The sequence below is a fragment of the Theropithecus gelada genome, chromosome 6, assembly GCF_003255815.1.
Source record: "Theropithecus gelada isolate Dixy chromosome 6, Tgel_1.0, whole genome shotgun sequence".
Classification (NCBI taxonomy): domain Eukaryota; kingdom Metazoa; phylum Chordata; class Mammalia; order Primates; family Cercopithecidae; genus Theropithecus; species Theropithecus gelada.
Window position 1 is genome coordinate 108,002,700 of NC_037673.1, and position 21,351 is coordinate 108,024,050.

A 21,351-nucleotide genomic window follows, 5' to 3' on the forward strand; every position below is an offset into this window, starting at 1 on the left:
ATGTATCTTATATATATGGTATGTCTGGCACACACAGATGAGTAAATGCACATATTATCAGCACATATGTATACGTGAGCCTGAAACTGCAGAATCTAAGAAACAATGAGTTATTTTTGGTTGGGTAAAATATAGTAATGCCACTGAAGAGATAGTTCAGGGAGAATCTCTCTACAAATGGTAAACTTTCTTACCAGCCTTAGAGAAATTCGCTACACATTGTAGCTATATACAGAATCATCTTTAAAAAAACACACACACACAAGAAGAGACCTCATTGTCAAGTTGTTTAATCATCTTATTGTGAGGATAAGAAAACTCCATTTAAAGAGCTAAAGTTTCCTAAACTAAGTGCTTCAAAATAGTGCCAGATTGCTTCTCAAACACAGACGGAAAAACCAGACTTACAAAGGACACAGTTTCTGCCACCAAAGGCAGCCTCTGATGTCAGACTGCCAGTTAAGTATGATATTGAGATATTACCTGTTTCTCTTTTTCCGGTGTTCTCTATTAGAATTTTCCGATTCACTACCACTGCTTGTGTTACAGCGTGAACGTGACCTGAAGACAAAATGGTAAGAACAAAAGAAAAAACACACGTTTATCACTCATGAAAAATTTCAGAAAGGTTTATATTGGTCCTCTGGAATTCATTTTGCAGCAAAATTATCAATCCAAACATCAAGAGCTGTATTATCCCTCTCCAAGTCAGTGTTTCTGAACTCAGTAAGACATCTGACTGAGTCGATAGCTCAGCGAAATGGCAATGCAGGGGAAATATAAAAACCGATTAAGGTGAATGTCAGCATGTTCCCAGAAAGGACCACAAAATCAATTACTTCCAACAGAACTCTGACATGGCAAAGCTGGTGGTGGACTAAATATGGACACAAAATCTTGTAACCCTCCCATCCGCCCCACTGAGAGAGGTAGAGTTTATTTCCCTAGCCTCTTAATTTACACTGGTCTTGTGACTGATTTTACCAACAGAATGAGGTGGAAGGGATACTATGTCAGTTCCAGGACTCGCCCCTTAACAAACTGGTAGCTTCTGCTTCCAGCCTAAAGAAGTGCAAAAGAAGTGTCTACAGAAGTGTAAGCTAGCCAGGTGGAGAAACTATGCAGAGAGGTCCCAGGCCTGCAGCCTTTCCGCCAAGATGCCAACATGAAAGAGAAAGGCCCCCTAGATAACACAACCTCAGCTGTCATCTGACCACAGCCTCATGAAATTGTGAACAAGACTAGCTAAAAAGTTACCTGTTTAATTGACAGAATTATACTAGATAAGTACAGTTGTTGCTGCTTTAAGCCACTAAGTTCTGGAGTGGATTATAATATGGCAACAGATAAATGAGACAGCTCCTCTGAGACACAAGGGAGTAGGAAACAGCATAGTCTTAAGACGCAACAGAATGGAAGATTGGGAATCAGCTGAAGACAAACTGGTTTTTGAAAGTAAAAAAAATAAAAAGCAATAATACCCCCACTCTTTCCTCAACTCTGAACATTTCTAAATCTGCTAACCCTTCTTCCCTCTGACTCTCCTTCCATTTTTGTTTTTTTTACCTCCTCCTCTGCTTTAGATCTGAATCTTCACCACTGTTATGGGCTTTCCTGTGAAAACAAATAAAGACATTTAGGAAAACAGGAGATTATCAATTGGCTAAGGAAAGCACACCAAAATGAGTCTCACTTCAGTTTACACATATCTGTCATACATTCATTCATTCACCAAACATTTGAGTCATATGTATATGCGTAACCCTACATACGACATATCCCAGAAATATAATGTTAATAACATAACCTGGCCTCACTCTAGTGGGACAGGCAAACCGTCTGAATTCCGTTAATCCAATGATGAGGTTAGTCTGCAGTTGCAGAACTGCAATCCTCCAAGCTGATTTCCACCATAGTGGAAATGACATCATCTCACTTGGATGCCCTTTCCCATACCCTGGGGCTCCAAATTCTCTTTATCTCTTCTCTCATAATCTCCTCCACTTCAACTCAGCAACCTGCCTCATGGTCATACTTTGGACTTCATCGTCTGTAAGCACCTCCAAACACTTTGCTCTCTTACCACAATCTCCTTTCTGTTTACCACTCCCCATTTACTTTCAAACAGCTTCAATGGGGCATCCTGGTTAAAGGTGTTGGCTCTAGAGCCAGACAACATGAATGCGAACCTCATCTTCTCCACTGATGAGTTGTGTGATTTAAATAAGTTACTTTTCTACTCAGTGACTTACTTTTAATAGAATCTCCTTTGAAGTCTGCTCTAAAGGATAAAATGAATTAATCTATTTAAAATGCATACACTAGGACCTGGGTCATTGTTAGCACTCAACCAAGATAAGCTGTTATTGCTTATTCAACTATTTCCATTCTTCCTTTTCTTTGACCCTAATAAGACTATCTATTGACCTGGCTACTCTCCACCAGCTCTTCACTTCTCTTCACTGTCTTCTGTACTCAACTTAGATTTCCTAATCCATCATTTCAATAACATGCATGCTGATACTCAACACGTTCCCCAACTCTGTTTTTCATTCTGTCTTTTTGGCAAAATCCCAGGCATGGGTGAATCCAACTATGCAAGTTTTCTGGATCAGTTCTAAACAGCTGGTTGAGCAGTGCTGGAAGGAGTCACACAAAAGGGGCACATTACACTACAAATCCACATTCATAAACCTCAAGTGGGGCTGCACCACAGTTCCGCAATCCTGCCACTTTTTTCAGATCTAAGTACAAAGCAGTTTCAAACTCTTCATCCTGCAACCCTCTGACCTACAGTATCCCTGTTTCAGCAAATGACTTTGTTTTCTCCTTCCGAAGGAAAAAGTAGCCTCCAGATGGAACTCTTTCATCTTCCTGCTACCAAAAATAAAAACTTACCAACATCTTCCTCCCTGTTATTTATGGATTTATCCTTACTACCAAGGTCAGTCCCTCCACCAGTGCTTTGCGCGTCCCATCACCCCATGTCTTTTCAATGACTTTCATTAACTACCCTCTCACCTCTCACACATAGTCACCTTGCCCGTCTGGCAGACTCTTTTTATAAGCTATTAACTTTTTCAGTCTCTACTGTTTAAACAAACACAGACCTACTTTGAGTCCACATCCCCCTTCATCTGCCCAGTCTCTCCTCTCTCCTTCAAAGCCAAACTTCTTGAGAGTGGTGTCTATGCCCCATGCTCCATTTCCTTATGATCTGTAATCCAGCACCTTCCCACTCTGATCTCTTTAATGTATGGCTTACGTTACCCCATTTCCTCCAATACACTTATATCGAATAACATTAACAGCAATATGTGGTCCCTGTTCTTATATCAAATTTTGGGGTCACTGTTTAGCATAAACACAATTATACTGAAATTGGTCACAGATGATCTAAATAGTGTGCCAGGAATATGATTCCATTCTTTTGTAGGTTTTAAATTTTCCGAGAGAGGATACTTGCCTAAGTTTTCCATGTACATATCACTTGCTTAGGGTTCTTTTGCTTATCACTATTCTTCAAACTCTGAGAGAACTGCAAAACTCCTGCTATGGATGGATACGCAGGTAATCTCCAAGTTCCATTTATATCCCTCCTGGATCCCTCTGCCCTCCTGCTCAGACCTGGACCACCCACTTTTGACTAACTCCCTTTATCATGATCCAAGGAACTCCTTTTGCTTCTTTGTATGATGGACCCCACATCTCCAGGTCTTTTGGCAACTTGTCTGGGTTTTGGTAAAGTGTATCTTTTAGCTGCTAACAGAAAAAAATTGCATGACAGATACACTTTTTTGGGACCCACAATTTCTGAAAATGTCTTTATTCTATGCAAACAATTACGGTTATCTGGGCATAGACTCCTAAACTGAAAATAATCTTTCAGACTTCTCAAGGCAATACTTCTTTGCCTTCTTCCTCTGATATTACTGTGAAGCAGCCCAATGTCTGTTTTTTCTTTTTTTTTTTTTTTTTTTAGATGGAGTTTCACTCTTGTGGCCCAGGCTGGAGTACAGTGGCGTGATCTCGGCTCACTGCAACCTCCGCCTCTCAGGTTCAAATGATTTTCCTGCCTCAGCCTCCACAGTAGCTGGAATTACAGGCATGCAACACCATGCCTGGCTAGTTTGTATTTTTAGTAAGGACGGGGTTTTACCATGTTGGCCAGGCTGGAATTGAACTTCTGACCTCAGGTGATCCACCCGCCTTGGCCTCCCAAAGTGCTGAGATTACAGGCATGAGACACCGTACCTGGCCCCAATGTCATTGTGATTTGTCACCATTTGCACATGGATTTTTCTCTCCCATATTCCCATGCCCCTTCCAAATCTTTAGAATTCTTTGTTAATCAATAATGTTTTGAAATTTAGTTATAATGAACCTTGGAATAAATCTAACTTTTCAATCAATTATGTCAATTGCTCAGTGGGTTCTGCTTTATAATGTCACATCCTTCAGTTCCGGAATATTTGCTTGTGCTGTTTCTTTAATAGTTTCCTATGTTTTCTCTGTTCTTTTTTCTTAGAAATTGTATTAGTTGAATGTTTGATACCTAGGTTTGATAATTTTATTATTCTTATTTCCATACATCTGTTTTATTGTGGGCTTTTTGGTTCCATTTTGGGGAAGATTTTCTTAATGTTACCTTCCAAATCTTTTACTGATTATTTTAAATTCTGCCACACTAATTTAAAGCCTAAAAACTCTTATTCATTAGTTCTTACCTTTGTATTGATAGAAATTCATGGATTTATTTTTTCATCTTCCTAAATAGCTTTTTAGAAATTTTTCTTTCTTATACTGTCTGTTTCCAGTGAGAATGCCCCCAATCCCACCCTACACCCCATTTGTTTGTTTTAGTCTCTGCCTTTCCAGACAGAAGCAATGCTCAAATGCAAGTGTTCATGGCTCTCTATTCCTATCCAAGCAGTGAGTGTTAAGGTGACTGGGGCCCTTTGGTTGGTGCAGAGCATGTTAATTAATGGCCTCACAGTAATATGAGGGCAGCTTCAATCATTTCAATGGATGATTCTTTGAAAGTAAGTATATGCAAGTCTTTTCTCTTGTACCTGGTCCATTTCCTGCAGTAGGATTCTCTAATCTCATGCCTGGGAGATACAACAATTTCATTGGAAGATGCTTTGAAAGCTAGTATCCATAGTCTTTTCTCTTGACCCTGTTCATTTCTTACAAAGGGATTCTCTAATTTTCTGCCTAAGTAATATAAGCCTGGATTCTAGTATTCTGGGAACGAAGAGCGAAGGGAGACATTCGGTATGCAAATTTTCACTCTCTTGATTTTTCCATGGCCACAATTTCTTTTTCTTCATTACAGTTAATCTTCAATTAAGACAAATGCTGGAGCTTCCTACAACTCTGTCATTGGCTTTGTCTTTTTGCATTCTATCTATACTATCCACCTAAACAACCTAATCTCTATACTTCAAGTAACATACTTAAAATTATATTTCAGTCCATAAAGCAAATCTAGCTCCTGACTTACATTCAACAACCCATGAGAATCGTGCACTTGGACTTCTCAGAAGCACCATAAATTCAGGATATCAGAAACTAAATTGGCAATTGTCCCTTTCAAGCCTGTAAAGTCCTGATGATTCTATTTCTATGCAACACATTGAATTAAAAAAACTGAACAAGCCTGGGTTTCATTCTGGACAGCTCCCTCTCCTCCACCCCTCATACTGATTCTCCTACCAGTTTTACCTCCTACTGGCTACTGAAACCATCCACTTCTTTATATCTCCACATCACCACCTTGGTCCATGCTCCCATTCTCTATTGCTAGGACTCGTACCATAGCCTGCCACCTGGTCTCTCCATTTCTGCCACTACCCTCTTTCAGCATTTCTCCACAAGACAGTGAGGGTCATCTTTACAAACACAAGGGTGATGTTATTGTACTTCCTGTAAAAAACCACTGGTCTAAGGACCAAAATCCTGAACAAAGGCCAGGTGGGCTGTAAGGTCTGATCCCATCTTTCTCTCTATCCTCATTTCTAACACATTTTTATTCACTCTCAGAGTCTGATAAACACTGGCCTTTTTCCTTTTCACAAAGGCTCCCTGCTTCTTTCCATTCCCAAGGCTTTTGCACATGCTAGCCCCTCTATCTGGTATGATCGTTCCTTTCTTTTAGCCTGTTTGTATCTCAGATCCTGGCTCAAGCATCCAACCTCAAGAAATCTACCCCAACCTCTTTGGCTCAGTGATTCAGCAAACTTCCCCTGATAGTGCTCATTACACGGGTGTCTATTTATAAAAAATTTATCACGCATTTACACTTATGACACGTGTGTACTTTTCTGTATGCATGCTAGGTTTCAATAAAAAGTTTTTAAAATTCCCCTAAGTACTACATAGCTTACCTTTCATATTACATATTAAAGTCATAATGGCACATATATTCCTATGACTCATATATTTATCCCTTAATAGCATCTAAGCTCCCAAAGGACAGGAACTTTGTCTGGTGGTAGCAGCACGTTGCATGGCATACAACAGGCACTCAAACATTTTTTAATGTAAAAGTGAAAGCTAAGGAGTGAAAATATACTGTACTACCAGAAAAAATGCTGGCTTTCTTTTTCTAGAAGAGGAATGTTTAAACGAGCAGGCTTCAGGGTCTCCATGAACTTTGAAAATTATATGGAAATGTTTATATGTATTTAAATATGAACCTGTCTTTCCCTAGGGAATGAATCCAACATTTCACCAATCTCATAGGGTAGTATTACCCAAAAAGGTTAAGGATCACTATTCTGGACTCAGCCAGAATTTGATAGCCTGTATCCATCTCATGATAAACAACTGACAAAATATGAAATTTTGACAACTATTGCAAAATGTATTATCCTGGCATCCAAAGCAAAATATAATTTCCTATTATTAAATTTAAGTCCTTGAGATTCTTCTATGCTGATGACATGTCTCGATTTTAAATGTCAATGTTAATCCAGCAATGTAGGGATTTGTGCCCAGTGCAAGGTAACTATGTGTGAAGATAGAACAAGACTGACAAGGATAAGGACACTTACAGGGCATTTATACTGGAAAGAAACAGAGAACAATGTACTTTAGTCTTTTTATGTCAACATGCAGCAATGGCTTGTTGCCTCAAAACACAGATCCCCAAAAGAGACCTGTAAGTGCACCAGGCAAAAGGCTCTAGGGATGCTCAGGCAAAAAGATTCTCTTTCTAGCAAATTTAAATAGCCTTCCCCCCGGAATTTGCCAATGAAAGGATCCTGTATCCACTCTCCACAATTACTTCTCTGTGTTTCACAGGAAGCCAGCGGAAAATGAACCTCATTGTAGAAGTCAAGTCTGGATTTGGGAGTGTATATGCTGCAAACTATTTCAAGCAATTATTTTGTATGAAAATATGCAAATTTAGGCATATTTTAGCAAAATTTAATTAAGTTCATTTTCAAATGTGTTAAAATGACTATCTGCTCAACATGTGTAATTATTTTATTTAGGGAGTGCTGACAAATTGCACTAATTAATTAAGGGTGGGAAACTATAAAACTGTATCTACCAATAATATATGCTAAATTCTCATCATCCCTGCCAGCTATGTTGCCTCAACACACAATACACACAAATGCATTTTAAAGTATTTCCCAGTGGCGTTGCTTTGCTTTTAAGTATTGTCCAAGTTGAACCAACTCTTGGTGTTCCCAAGGAGAAAGCTGAGTAAGGGCTGAAGGACAGCTTTATTTAAATGAGGGCTATCACTATCTCCAACTTTTTCAGATGTACAGACCGGGATTCCAATCCCATGTGTGCCACAGAGGACAAGCTACCATCATCTCCCTGAGCCTCAGTTTTCTCATCTGTAAAAGTGAGATGGTGATGCTGGGCTGAATATTTTTCATTGGTACTCAGCCTCTATTGACTCCTCTATAATCTGCCCTCTACTGCCGAGATGGAAAGCCTGGAAATTTTATATTCCTGGACACCTTTGCCAGCTGAGTTTTAGTTAAAAGAGACTCCAGTAAGATTTGAAGGCAGAGAAAGGGGAAAGTGATTTTGCTTCTAGTTGTACCCATGGCATCAACTCTTGCACTCCTGAGAAGGAGGTGTTCTTTGTTTGGCTACAGTGGTGGTACCTCCAGCAACGTCAGCAAGAACGGTCCCTGCCTAGCATCCATCACGGTGCCTGCAGCAATGTCAGCAGCAAACACAGGCTCAGGATTGCCAGCTCAAAGGTGGAAGCGGCTTCTGGTCTCTAGGTAACACCCAGTTCTCTCTTTGCATTCCTTCAGTCCACAGGCAGTAACAGCAGCTAGATCTCTGAGGTACATCACTCTCTGCTTTTTGCGCCTTCAATCCTACTTACACCTTTGCACCAATTCCCTATTTAATCCCCCTCTGCTAGAATCACATCATGCCTCAATACAAATGCCAGTTCCCAAAGAGTTGTTACTGTCAGGATTACATGAAATAGTGTATAGCAAGCACTTTACTCAGTACTTGGAATATGGCCAACGGCAAACAAATGCCTACTATTGCTCTCTTATCCTATCTAATCACTGTTGGTCCTGATCTAGCCCACTCATGTCAGTCCTACTACATGAAGGTAATATAGACCCTTCTCTTCTTAACCATCAAAGAATTTCAGTGAAGTTTAACTGGGTTTCAGAAAGCTGGGGGCAAAACTCTAGGAAACCAGCAGAAGCAAAAGGGATCAAGCAGGAAAGGGCCAGCAAGTGTGTATTAACTAGGGCATAGGTGGAAAGAAGGGCTTGGCTTCCAAACCTGCAGTGTGCATAAAAAGAGTCTTGATGGTTACCTGACATCATGAACTGAACTTCTTGTAATCATAAAAGTTATTTAGGCTGGGTGCAGTGACTCATGCCTGTAATCCCAGCAATTTGGGAGACTGAGGTAGGAGGACTGCTTGAGGCAAGGAATTCAAGACCAGCCTGGGCAACATAGCAAGTGAGACCCCATTTCTACTTTAGTTTACATATTTTTATTTTTTTAAAAAAAGGAAAAAGGCTAGGCGCGGAGACTCATGCCTATAATCCCAGCACTTAGGGAGGCTGAAGCAGGTGGATCATGAGGTCAGGAGTTCGAGACCAGCCTGACCAACGTGGAGAAACCCCGTCTCTACTAAAAATACAAAAATTAGCTGGGTCTGATGGTGCATGTCTGTAATCCCAGATACTCAGGAGGCTGAGGCAGGAGAATCGCTTGAACCCAGGGGGCAGAGGTTGCAGTGAGCTGAGATCAAGCCACTGCACTCCAGTCTGGGCATCAGAGCGAGACACCATCTCAAAAATAAAAACAAAACCCACAAAAAACAAAAAAAGGTAAAAGAAAAAGTCATTTATACAATGCCAATTATGTAGGTACTCAAAGTAAACCACAGTCCCTGCCACATAGGAGTGAAAAAGAATTTCACTGATAAGTCGTTTCTACATCTTCCTCTCTTGCACCTGTCACACTGCCCAGCCTGCTTTGCAGACAGGTCCAAAACTTCCAGCTAAGAACTTTTTTTATTAAGCATACACACACAAATATAATCCCTTCAAACACTCTAACCTTATAGGTAAAATGTAACAGGATTCATTTTTTCTGTGCTTTAAAAGGCATTTCTCAGCTAAGAAGGCTTATCTTTAAGTGTAGTTTTGTCTTCTCGGGTAGAAACACTTAATATGTTTTATATATTAAGATATACTATTTCGGCCGGGCGTGGTGGCTCACACCTGTAATTCCAGCACTTTGGGAGGCCTAGGCGGGTGGATCACCTGAGGTCAGGAGTTCGAGACCAGCCTGACCAACATGGAGAAACCCTATCTCTATTAAAAATACAAAAAAAATCAGTCAGGCGTGGCAGCGCATGCCTGTAATCCCAGCTACTCGGGAGGCTGAGGCAGGAGAATCACTTGAACCCAGGAGGCGGAAGTTGCGGTGAGCCAAGATTGTGCCACTGCACTCCAGCCTAGGCAACAAGAGTGAAACTCCATTTCAATAAAAAAAAAAGACATGTTGTCTCTACTATGTAATATACTATATATAATACATGTTTTTATATATTATATATACTATTTTTAGACACATCAGTCATAAATAGAATACAGAAAGCAAGTTCCTGCCAATATTTTATGAAATTATTCCCTAAAACTCTGGCTGTTTAAGATAAATACTTCGGGATTCCTAACTTATTTTATGTCAGAAAGAGTAAGCTTCCTGTTATTTTAAAGAGAAACAGTAATGTTGGTATAAGGATCACCTGTTATAAAGTCAGGCCTGGGACAAAATGCTTCTGTCGAAAACTGCTAACAGAGGGATTGTGTTCCACTTACCTCCTCCTCATAGGCTGTACAGAGTCATTGTCACTTCCACAGGAGGGGTTTCGGCGACGTGTGTAAGGGAACTTTGGTGACTTAGTGCGGTCGCTGGGAGAATTGTAGAGTCCACTGGAGAGAAACATAAATGGTCAAAAAGAGCCCAGAGAGGTCCTGGGGGAACATAGCCCAGCCCAGACCTAGAGTCATTCATAACTGCACAGCTGGTACCTCCAGAGGCATGTGGTTCTCTTTGCTGACAAGATTTATTGAAAGAAAAGAGGTAAGATCTGGCAAATCAAATCATAAAGGTCATTATTTTGCAGGAATGCCATTTGTCTCATTAGCCTTCAGTAGTAAAAAAATGAACACATACAAATAACAGTAACAATTCATACATATGATGAATTTTCCCCTTTCTAAACACTGACTCAGCTAAAGGCTTTACATTCTATCTCAGCTAATCTTCTTATCAACCTTCAGCACTGAAGTACAATTATTAAACTTATTAAACAGAAAAAAATTGAAATATAGACTACTTAATTAAGTGGCCCAAATAAAGTAGCTAGGACACGGCAGGGTTAGAATTTGAACCATAAGTTACAACACAGGTCTGTCACTGGTTTGGTAGTTTGACCAGAGATAAACTAGACATATCCATATTTTTAGGAATAAAGGTCTTCCAGCATCACTATTCATCAGCTATAGTTTTTGACTTAAGTTTTTTTTTTTTTTTTTTGAGACGGAGTCTCACTCTGTCGCCCAGGCTGGAGTGCAGTGGCACGATCTCCGCTCACTGCAAGCTCCGCCTCCTGGGTTCACGCCATTCTCCTACCTCAGCCTCCCGAGTAGCTGGGACTACAGGTGCCCGCCACCACGCCCGAATAATTTTTTGTATTTTTAGTGGAGACGGGGTTTCACCGTGTTAGCCAGGATGGTCTTGATCTCCTGACCTCGTGATCCACCCGCCTCGGCCTCCCAAAGTGCTGGGATTACAGGTGTGAGCCACCACGCCTGCCCTTGACTTAAGTTTTTAACCAAAACTATGAAATGGACAAATTATTAATATGTCATTTAGAGTTTTCAAAAACATATTACCTTACAGGCAATTTCATAGTATTTCCTAGGTTACCTTTTTGCCTTTCCAGGAAAAAGTTTCATGTTATAAAACATAGTGTTGATTTCCACTTCAGAAATCCCAGCCCCTCTCTCCCTGGGTCACGCTCATTTACAGTCTGCACACTTTATCCATGGCTAGCTGTGATCAACCACCCAGCAGCTGGATTCCTTTATTCAATGAGCTGCAAGTGCTAACCCCTTTTCTACTGTCTCCTTTATAAAAACAATGATTCCCTTTACCTCTGGGGGCCATTTTCTTCCCACGGTGCATGAGATTTGCTTCTTTGGGTATCAGGGCTATTTTCATTCTTTGCTTTCTTAAAGCTTTAAATTAAAAAAAAGTATGAAAAATAAATTAAGTAGAAAATAAAAGTAAACTCACATACTTACTTGTTAAGTAAATTTTTTTTTAACGAATGTTAAGATGTGCACACTTATTTGCTTGTTTTTACCTGTGACTCTAAAAAGAACATGAAGGCGCTGCCTAAAAAATCTGTCTCCAGCAAGTACCTTTGGGTCTTTCCCCCTTTCTTTCTAGTTTTACTGCTTTAGTCAACAGATGCCAGGTCCATCAATCGTTAAGAAACGCTAGAGTCCACCTGCAGGAGAGGGAGCAAGGGGAACCACAGAGCCAAGAAAAGAAGAAAGCCAAGGAGGAAGGACCTGGGCTTCCCAGGATCTTCAGCCTGGCTCCCTTTTTAAAACAGTGATCAGAGAATCCCTGGCTCCAGGCACTGGTCTGAATCCACACAGGTCGGTCAGCCCTGGGCATGTTCAGGCTACTCAAACTGACCTTTTCCCAGCTTCCGCCATATCTTGGCTTCATCCCTCCAGATCAGAATGACTTTCAAACGCTATTTCCTGACCTAGTATCATCTTTCAGTCCTAAGAATGTAAATGTAACTGAGTTGTTATTCTACCCTCAACAAATTGTTTTAGAAATCCATGGGGAGACACAGAGGAAGGGACTAATCAGAATCCTCCAGGCACGGGGGGGGCAGGGGGGTGACCTCTCACATCCTCAGGAGTCTTAGCTTCAGATAAAGGTAGAGCTATTTAACTCCAAATTCACTTTTAACCCTGGCTTTTTGAGGAATCCTCTGTATAATTGTCCTAGGATACAGTCATAGCAGAGTACTTTATAACTGCCAACAAAGAAGAGAAAGATGACAAGGTAGTTACAAAAAAAAAAAAGAAAGAAAACAGACTTGCACTCTAGTATACTATCCATGAAGGAATTAATGTAAGCCTATAAAATTATGTATCTGACAGAGGCATATAACCCATAATATTAGTAGATAGTAGCTAAGTTATTATTTTTATAAAGGCTAAAAACCTCTACAGATTCAATTCCCAAAGTAAAAGCTTACCTTTTGAAATGAAGAAAAGTAACAAATATGGTAGATATTTAATACAATAGTAGAAAGTGTATGTGATCAATAAATAGAAAAAGCAAAGGGAAAGGAGAAGGGAGACTGGAAAAGAAATAGGGAGATAAAAGAGGAACTGAGAGAGTATACAAAAGTTAAATAATAAAATCCTGGGTGACAAGTTAATTGCATTAACTCCCTAAGGTATTTCTCATCTGAAGCTTGAGAGAAAAACTTTGGTGGTGCTTCAAGTACCAGTATCATCACGGGAATGTGGTTGCAAAGGGGATTGAAAAATATTGTTAACATGGCCACACAGCCCAAAGCAATATACAGATGCAATGCTATTCCTATTAAACTACCAACATCATTTTTTCATAGGAAAGAATTATTCTAAAATGGAACCCTCCCTCCAAAAAAGCCCAAACAGCCAAAGCAATTCTAAGCAAAAAGAACAAAGCTGGAAGCATCACACTACCTGACTTCAAACTATACTACAAGTCTACAGTAACAAAAACATCATGGTATGGTACAAAAACCGACAAAAAGATCGATGCAATAGGATAGAGAACCCAAAAATAAAGTCACACACCTACAGCCATCTGATTTTCAACAAAATCAACTAGAACAAGCAATAGAAAAAGGACTCCCTAAATGGTGCTGGGATGGCTAGTATATGCAGAAGGGTGAAACTGGACCCCTTCCTTTTACCATATACAAATATCCACTCAAGATGGATTAAGAACTTAAATGTAAGAACTATGAAACTATGAAAATATATATTAGAAGAAAACCTAGGAAATATCATTCTGGACGTCAGCCTTGGTGAAGAAATTTATAACTAAGTCCCCAAAACCAATTGCAACGAAATCAAAAATTGACAAGTGGGACTTTAAAGGGCTTCTGCACAACAAAAGAAACTATCAACAGAGTAAACAATCTACAGAACAGGAGAAAATATTCACAAACTGTGTATCCGACAAAGGTGTAATATCCAGAATCTATAAGGAACTTCAACAATTCAACAAGATGAAACAAACAACACATTAAAAAAGGGGCAAAGGACATGAACAGGCATTTTTCCAAAGAAGACATACATGCAGCCAACAAATACATGAAAAAATGCTCACCTTCATTAATCATTCAACAAAAGCAAATTAAAATCACAATGAGACACCATCTCCCACCAGTTAGAATAGCTATTATCAAAAAGACAAAAAATAAAGATGTTGGCAAGATTGTGGAAAAAAGGGAACACTTATACACTGTTGGTGGGAATGTAAATTAGCTCAGCCACTGTGGAAAGCAGTTTTGAGATTTCTCAAAGAACTTAAAACAGAACCACCATTTGACCCAACAATCCCATTACTGGATATATACTCAGAGGGAAACAAATCATTCTACAAAAAAAGACATATGGCCGGGTGCGATGGCTCACACCTGTAATCCCGGCACTTTGGGATGCCAAGGCAGGTGGATCACAAGATCAAGAAATGGAGACCATCCTGGCCAACATGGTAAAACCCTGTCTCTACCAAAAATACAAAAATTAACTGGGAGTGGTGGCACATGCCTGTAGTCCCAGCTACTCAGGAGACTGAGGTAGGAGAATTGCTTGAACCTGGGAGGCAGAGGTTGCAGTGAGCCAAGATGGTGCCACTCCACTGCAGCCTGGAGACAAAGTGAGACTCCATCTCAAAAAAAAAAAAAAAAAAAAAAAAAAAGACACATACATTCATATGTTCTTGCAGCACTATTCACAATACCAAGGATGTGGAATCAGCCTAGATGACCATGAACAGTGGACTGGATAAAGCAAATGTGGTACATATATACCATGGAATACTACACAGCCATAAAAAAGAATGAAACCACGTCTTTTGCAACAACATGGATGCAACTGCAGGCTATTATCCTAAGTGAATTAACACAGAAACAGAAAACCAGATACTGCAGGTTCTCACTTATAAGTGAGAACTGAACACTGAGTACACATGGACATAAAGATGGGAACAACAGACACTGGGGACCACCAGCAGAGGAGGGGGGCAAGGGTTGAAAACTACCTATCAGGTACTGTACTCACTACCTGAGTGATGGGATCATGCACACACCAAACCTCAGTGATACACAATTTACCCATGTGACAAACCTACCGGCACATGTACCCCTGGACCTAAAATAGAAGTTGAAAAAGTAAGTTTTTAAAAGGAGGACTGTACTCCTTCAGGACATTCTAAAAACGCTTGGGATCAGAATCTCATGGAAGATTCCTGTTCTTATGCTGAACATACCACAAGCACACCCTGTACATACAGATGAAGGTGACTCTATTTATCCACAGCTGTGAGGGTGACGAAGGGAAATAAGGTAAACTAAAGTTATGCAATGATAAAGAACTTGTCATCCTAAAAGGAGAACTGGTAAATGTCTTAGAACGAAACAAAACATAGGCAAATCCCTAGGTAAAATATTACAACTCTGAGAATCTTCAGATCTTAAAGTTATCTTGCTGAGAAATTATGAACTATATTCCTCGAAGTAGCCACAATACAGCTGAATGAAGACACAATTATTTACCAAAAAAAAAGATCAAGTAGATGACCTAAGAAGTCTTTGCAGGTCACATATCTCTGACTGCTGGGATTTCCCCATGATGTATGGGGGGCAACCCCTATAGAGAAAGTGAGCTCATGAAAGCTGCTCATTGTTGTTTATAATGCTGTTCCGTGAACATAACTGGAGATAAGAAAAAATGACTCTGCAACAGTATCTTAACAGAAAACAAGGCTGAGCTCTCAGGGAAACAATCCATGTAATATATTAAGAAAAGGCTTTTCCACTGGGGAATGCCCCTGGGAAAACAGATGCAGAGGACCATGACAAGTCTTCATACATATGCAATCACTGACTTCTGAGGCTCTGATGCCTCTAAATGCCATAAACCCTCTTTCCAGGGCCACAGTTCAGTGCACCACTATAATGAACACAGTACATTAAACATGAATATCATCTACTTTATTTTACAAGTCCCTCTGAGTTAGTCCATTATATCATGCCATTTTAAAAATCACAAGAAATTTTCAATTTTCTGCGGAGAATGCAAACCACAGACAATCTGTGAGTTCACCTTGCTGTGACAAAAAGAGCATTTTCTTCAAATAAGAGATTCAGGTCCTGATGTTTTATATTTTATTGGTATTTTAATGTATTATTTGGCCCAGAGAATATTTACTGGAACCCATGGATTGAAAGTATTCATTAATCATCAAAGTTAAAAGATTTTTAACCTTGTCTACAGAAAAACAATCATTTTTATGACTGCATATAATTGTACATTTCTTCAGTTAACTTCACTGACCTTTTTACTGGTGAAGGTGCAATAATTTTAGTTGTTCCTTCATTTTCTCCATTTTCCATGTTTGTAGTTATCCTACTGATGCTGTTTGATCCTAACAGAGGAGGAGAAGGAAAGATGGAAGGGAGAAAGGAAACAGTGATAAGGAAATGCAAAGAAACAGAAGACTTATTTTAAAATGCAATTTTAGGGACACTGTGGCACATTTTACTGATAAATTATAACCCCAAATAAATAACGAATCACTCAATAAATTGGAGGTACTATTTTCTAACGTGTACTAAACCTTCAACATAACAATGTTCTGGGGGTCTAGGCTATTTTTTTCAGACTTCAAAACTAAGTCTCCACATCTTTAGATGTTAAAATAACATTTACTTTAGACTATTAAAATGATATTCTGAGATATTTAGTGCCATATATTAGAATATAAAACATAATGATCAGGTTTTGATGACTACATTGTGAACAAGTTTCTCAGCATATCATGACAGTCCCCATTTGAAATCAAACCAAACAAAAAACTTCAAACCTGAAAATATCCTAACTCATAATGCAGGCGTCAAAAAACGAGTAATATACATGTGATCTGTATCACTCACATATAAAAAAAGACATTTTCAAATGTGTTCTTCATGTAAACATTCCTAAAAACCTGAAACTGAGTTTTTAAGAGTTGTTATTCCGCAGATTTGCATACATGCTAGAGGAACCAGCAGAGGGAGCCCACAGCAGACACAATGTTGGAAGTCATGATCAAAATAAACATAACTGAAGGGTCTGGGCCCTTCTAGGGGGTCTGACTTCCACTCTCAGGGCAGAGGTGGATAAGCCTGCAGGAGTGAGGTGTGTGGGCTCTGGGAACAACTCTTCTCCAGTTGCACGCACCTCACTCAAGGAGGAGGCAGTTTAAATGAGCAGGGGAAATCAGCACGCACAGATGCCCACAGGCCCTGTTCAATTAGGTCTACGTGCCATGCAGGCGTGTCTTCCTCAGAGCTACTCCTGCAGGGGTATGTAAGAGTTACAATCCTTCAATCCAATGCATAAGGGTCACTAACTACCGAGAATGTCATGAAGATGAGTTTGTAATATTAATAAACACTAATATTTATTCAGTACTTACTGTATGTCAGGTGCTGTTATAAGCGCTTCACATCTATTTACTCATGTAATCCTCAAAATAATCCTATGAAGCAGATACCATGTTATCTCATTTTAAAAGATAACAAAAATGGGCCTTTCCCAAGGTCCCACAGCTCCTGAGTGGTGTGGCAAGCTATGAAGCTGGGCAGTCTGGCTGCAGAGACTTAGCTCTAAACCACACACTACTTTCACCTGTGGCCCACCCACAGCAGCTCAAGAGTCAGTCTAGATTAGGAGTCAACTGGAAGAGATGGACTCTTAAAAGGGCAAGTGGGCCGGGTGCAGTGCCTCATGCCTGTAATCCCAGAACTTTGGGAGGCTGAGGTGGGTGGATCACGAGGTCAAGAGTTCAAGACCACCCTGGCCAACATAGCAAAACCCCATCTCTACTAAAAAATATAAACATTAGCTGGACATGGTGGCAGGTGCCTGTTATCCCAGCTACTCAGGAGGCTGAGGCAGGAGAACTGCTTGAACTGGGACCTGGGAGGCGGAGGTTGTAGTGAGCTGAGATTGTGCCACTACACTCCAGCCCTGGCTGCAGAGTGAGACTCCGTCTCAAACACAAAACAAAACAAAAAACGGCAAGTGAAAGCGATGTTCAATGAGAAGAACACCTGAGAGCGAGGCAAGAGGAAAAGACAAGAGAAGCACCTGAGCACCCCTAAAGTTGGCAAGTTTCCTCCAGAGCAGTTGGGAAGTATGTCTGGCTACCCATCAGGAAAGATAAACATTAATAAATACACTTTAGACAGAGAAAACAAAGGGTGGTTTCAGATAAGAGTTCCAAAAACTGTTACTCTAAGGCATTTGACATGGATTCCATATCTGAATTGTGTTCCTATTTTGGAATCTTGAAATGAAAAGGTGATCCTGAAGACACTTGTGGCACAAAAGGTAAGCTCACGCTGGAGCCACTACCAATAACTGAGCAACATCCAGAAGCCAGGGATAAGAAAAGAACAATGTTAGGGTAAATTCTGTCTGGTGTGAAAAATGGAACACAACCAATTAATTCCCTGGAACTACTCCACGCACCATCAAACATCGGCAGTGGCCAGTCACCATCTTAGTCACTTTTGCCATAACCATGTGACCATTAACAAAATCACAAGGGCAGATTCTCAAAATTGCAGGCAAAGATTTGGGATGAAGCTGCTTCTCACAGGTAGAACTCCATGTAGTACATGTCTGGGGCAGTGGCAGAAGGGATGAATTCATTTAGGTCCTACACAGTAGGTGTGCCCTACCATTAGTTTCTTTCTTCTTTTTTTTTTTTTTCCCCCGAGACAGAGTCTTGCTTTGTCACCCATGCTGGAGTGCAGTGACATGATCTCAGCTCACTGCAACCTCTGCCTCCTGGGTTCAAGCAATTCTCCTGCCTCAGCCTCCCAAGTGAGTGGGATTACAGGCACATGCCACTGAGCCCACTAATTTTTTTGTATTTTTAGTAGAGATGGGGTTTCACCATCTTGGCCAGGCTGGTCTGGAACTCCTGACCTCAAGTGATCCACCCACCTTGGCCCCTCAAAGTGCTGGGATTACAGATGTAAGCCACCGTGCCCAGCCCCGGACATTAGTATTTTTAATTGTTCTTAATAAGCTTTATTTAAATGTGGTGGTATTCTTAGTAGATATTACTAATATTTAATATAAATGAAAAGGACCTTCATGTCCTAGGGCTGTTTTCCTAGGCAGGGGGAGGGGGGCACAGCAGACAGACCAATACCCAGTGTCAATAACACCAATTGAAAAATGCTGAGTAAAGGTGAACATCCTGTTAACCAAGGCCCTGAGTAACTAGCTTAAGAATAGACCTAGGTTTGCTCTGACCCTTATTCTCTTTAGACTGACTACCTTTTTCTTAGTCTAATAACCAATTACCTTAGGAAAAGTGCGGTTGCCTAATCACCTTCACCTGTTTCCCCTCCATCCAAAAATTAATAAACACAGAGAGAAAAACAGAATATTTTTTAAAAGAAAAATCGCAAACTATGTTTATATATTTGCTTAAAGAAAGCAATATTTGGATTTTTACAATGTCTGAATCATAATTTTTAAGATGAAGCATTATTTGGATGGTTTTCCAAAATAATTTCAGGAAAAAAACATCATGTGAGTGCTCTTTGTCACAAACACTCACAACCAGCATAGCCAGACTTTTTCAAAATAAATTGTTCTACTGTCAGTAATTTACTAATATGATAGTGCTATAACTCTCATATACTCACTGTAGATGAGATAAGGTATAGTCAGTAAAACGACTTAATTCATGGTTCCTTTATATTCAAAATGGTAAACTACTGTTCACTGTTAACATGTACAGTATATTTTATTTTTACTTTTTTTAGGATAGAATCTTGCTCTGTTGCCCAGGCTAGAGTGCAGTGGCATGATCTTGGCTCACTGCAACCTCTGCCTCCTGGGTTCAAATGATTCCTTTGCCTCAGCCTCAGGAGTAGCTGGGATTATAGGCATGAGCCACCACGCCCAGCTAATTTTTATATTTTTAGTAGAGATGGGGTTTCACCATGTTGGTCAGGCTGGTCTCGAACTCCTGGTCTCAGGTTATCTGTCCGCATCACCTCAGCCTCCCAAAGTGCTGGGATTACAGGCATGAGCCACCGCGCCCAGCCAACATGTACAGTCTTTTTATATGAACTAAATATCTCTTCATCTGTATTCCCCTACTCTATAACAAATGTGAACTAGACAAGCTAGGTTTTAAAAGCCTGATTAGGAAGACTACATGGGGAAAAACCACTTAGAAGCATTAACTTACTAGGAGCACTTCTGAAGTATCTATTCATGTAATAGTCACATGCTTTCATTGGGCAATATGTTTTAGTTTTATGTCATTAAATATGTAACTTAAAAGTAGTAAATATACTTTCAGAATAATATATTTTAACCACTGTTCAAATTAGTAAGATTTTACCATACCACCATTTGAGATAGCTAATCAATTCAGTAAAGCTAGGTTATATGTTGGTAATTGAAATCTGCAGAGGTGAGAAATTTAGGTTATGCATTATTTATGTTTACTGACTTTCCATTTTGTTAACATGCACCACTAAATTTTCCTTTTCCTCCCCTCATCATACCACCTTCCCAAATCCCTCCTACATCAGCTCAGACTACATCGGGCTACAGAGAAAAGTGACCTGACAAACCCATCCCACTAATGGGCTTACGTCTTCATGGATTACCTGCCACAGAATAGTTCCATTTTGAAGAGGAATAAAAGGAAAGGCCAAATATTAACTAAAATAACCAATAATAAGAGAATTTCAGGCACTGTTCCAGAAAATATTTTGAGGTTAGATAAATCTTTTCCCCCACCACTCCTTTTTCATTTAAATATCAGACATAAGAAAAGGGTAAAACATACATATATAAACAGTTTAACAAATAATTATACAGTAAACCACCACCCACTTCAAGAATTAAAACACAGAGGGCGACCAGGCGTGGTGGCTCACACCTGTAATCCCAGCACTTTGGGAGGCCGAGGCGGGTGGATCACGAGGCGGGTGGATCACGAGGTCAGGAGATGGAGACCATCCTGGCTAACACAGTGAAACCCCGTCTCTACTAAAAATACAAAAAACAATTAGCCGGGCGAGGTGGCGGGCGCCTGTAGTCCCAGCTACTCAAGAGGCTGAGGCAGGAGAATGGCGTGAACCCGGGAGGCGGAGCTTGCAGTGAGCTGAGATTGTGCCACGGCACTCCAACCTGGGCGACAGAGTGAGACGCCATCTTAAAAGACAAAAACAAAAGAAAAAAAACACAGAGGGCAATTTTCCTGCACTTCACAAATCAACCCATTTGGAGCAATTCTTTACTTTTTGGATAAAGTTAAACAGTTGCTTTCTGCCTAAAATATCTGGAAACACAGATTATGTGTTTCATTTCATAAAATATTTATGACATGTAAAACAATTTTTTTTAATAAGGCCTCAAAATCGTAATAAAATGAGGGATACATCATTGTGCACCCACATGGCTGCCAGAACAGTGCACCACCCATGGTAGGTAC

The 21,351-nt window shown here is 40.1% G+C and overlaps 1 protein-coding gene across 1 annotated transcript in view; it reads right to left on the reverse strand.

Annotated features, from left to right (window-relative positions):
• The window catches only part of EPB41L4A (erythrocyte membrane protein band 4.1 like 4A), a 255,122-nt gene that overhangs the window by 31,792 nt on the left and 201,979 nt on the right, over positions 1–21,351 (reverse strand). The window contains exons 13-17 of the mRNA XM_025388701.1: positions 16,170–16,260; positions 11,679–11,762; positions 10,338–10,451; positions 1,567–1,614; positions 484–561 (exon numbers count right to left, since the gene is read on the reverse strand). Of these exons, the coding sequence (XP_025244486.1) occupies positions 484–561; positions 1,567–1,614; positions 10,338–10,451; positions 11,679–11,762; positions 16,170–16,260 (415 nt within the window). The remainder of the gene's footprint in view (positions 1–483; positions 562–1,566; positions 1,615–10,337; positions 10,452–11,678; positions 11,763–16,169; positions 16,261–21,351) is intronic.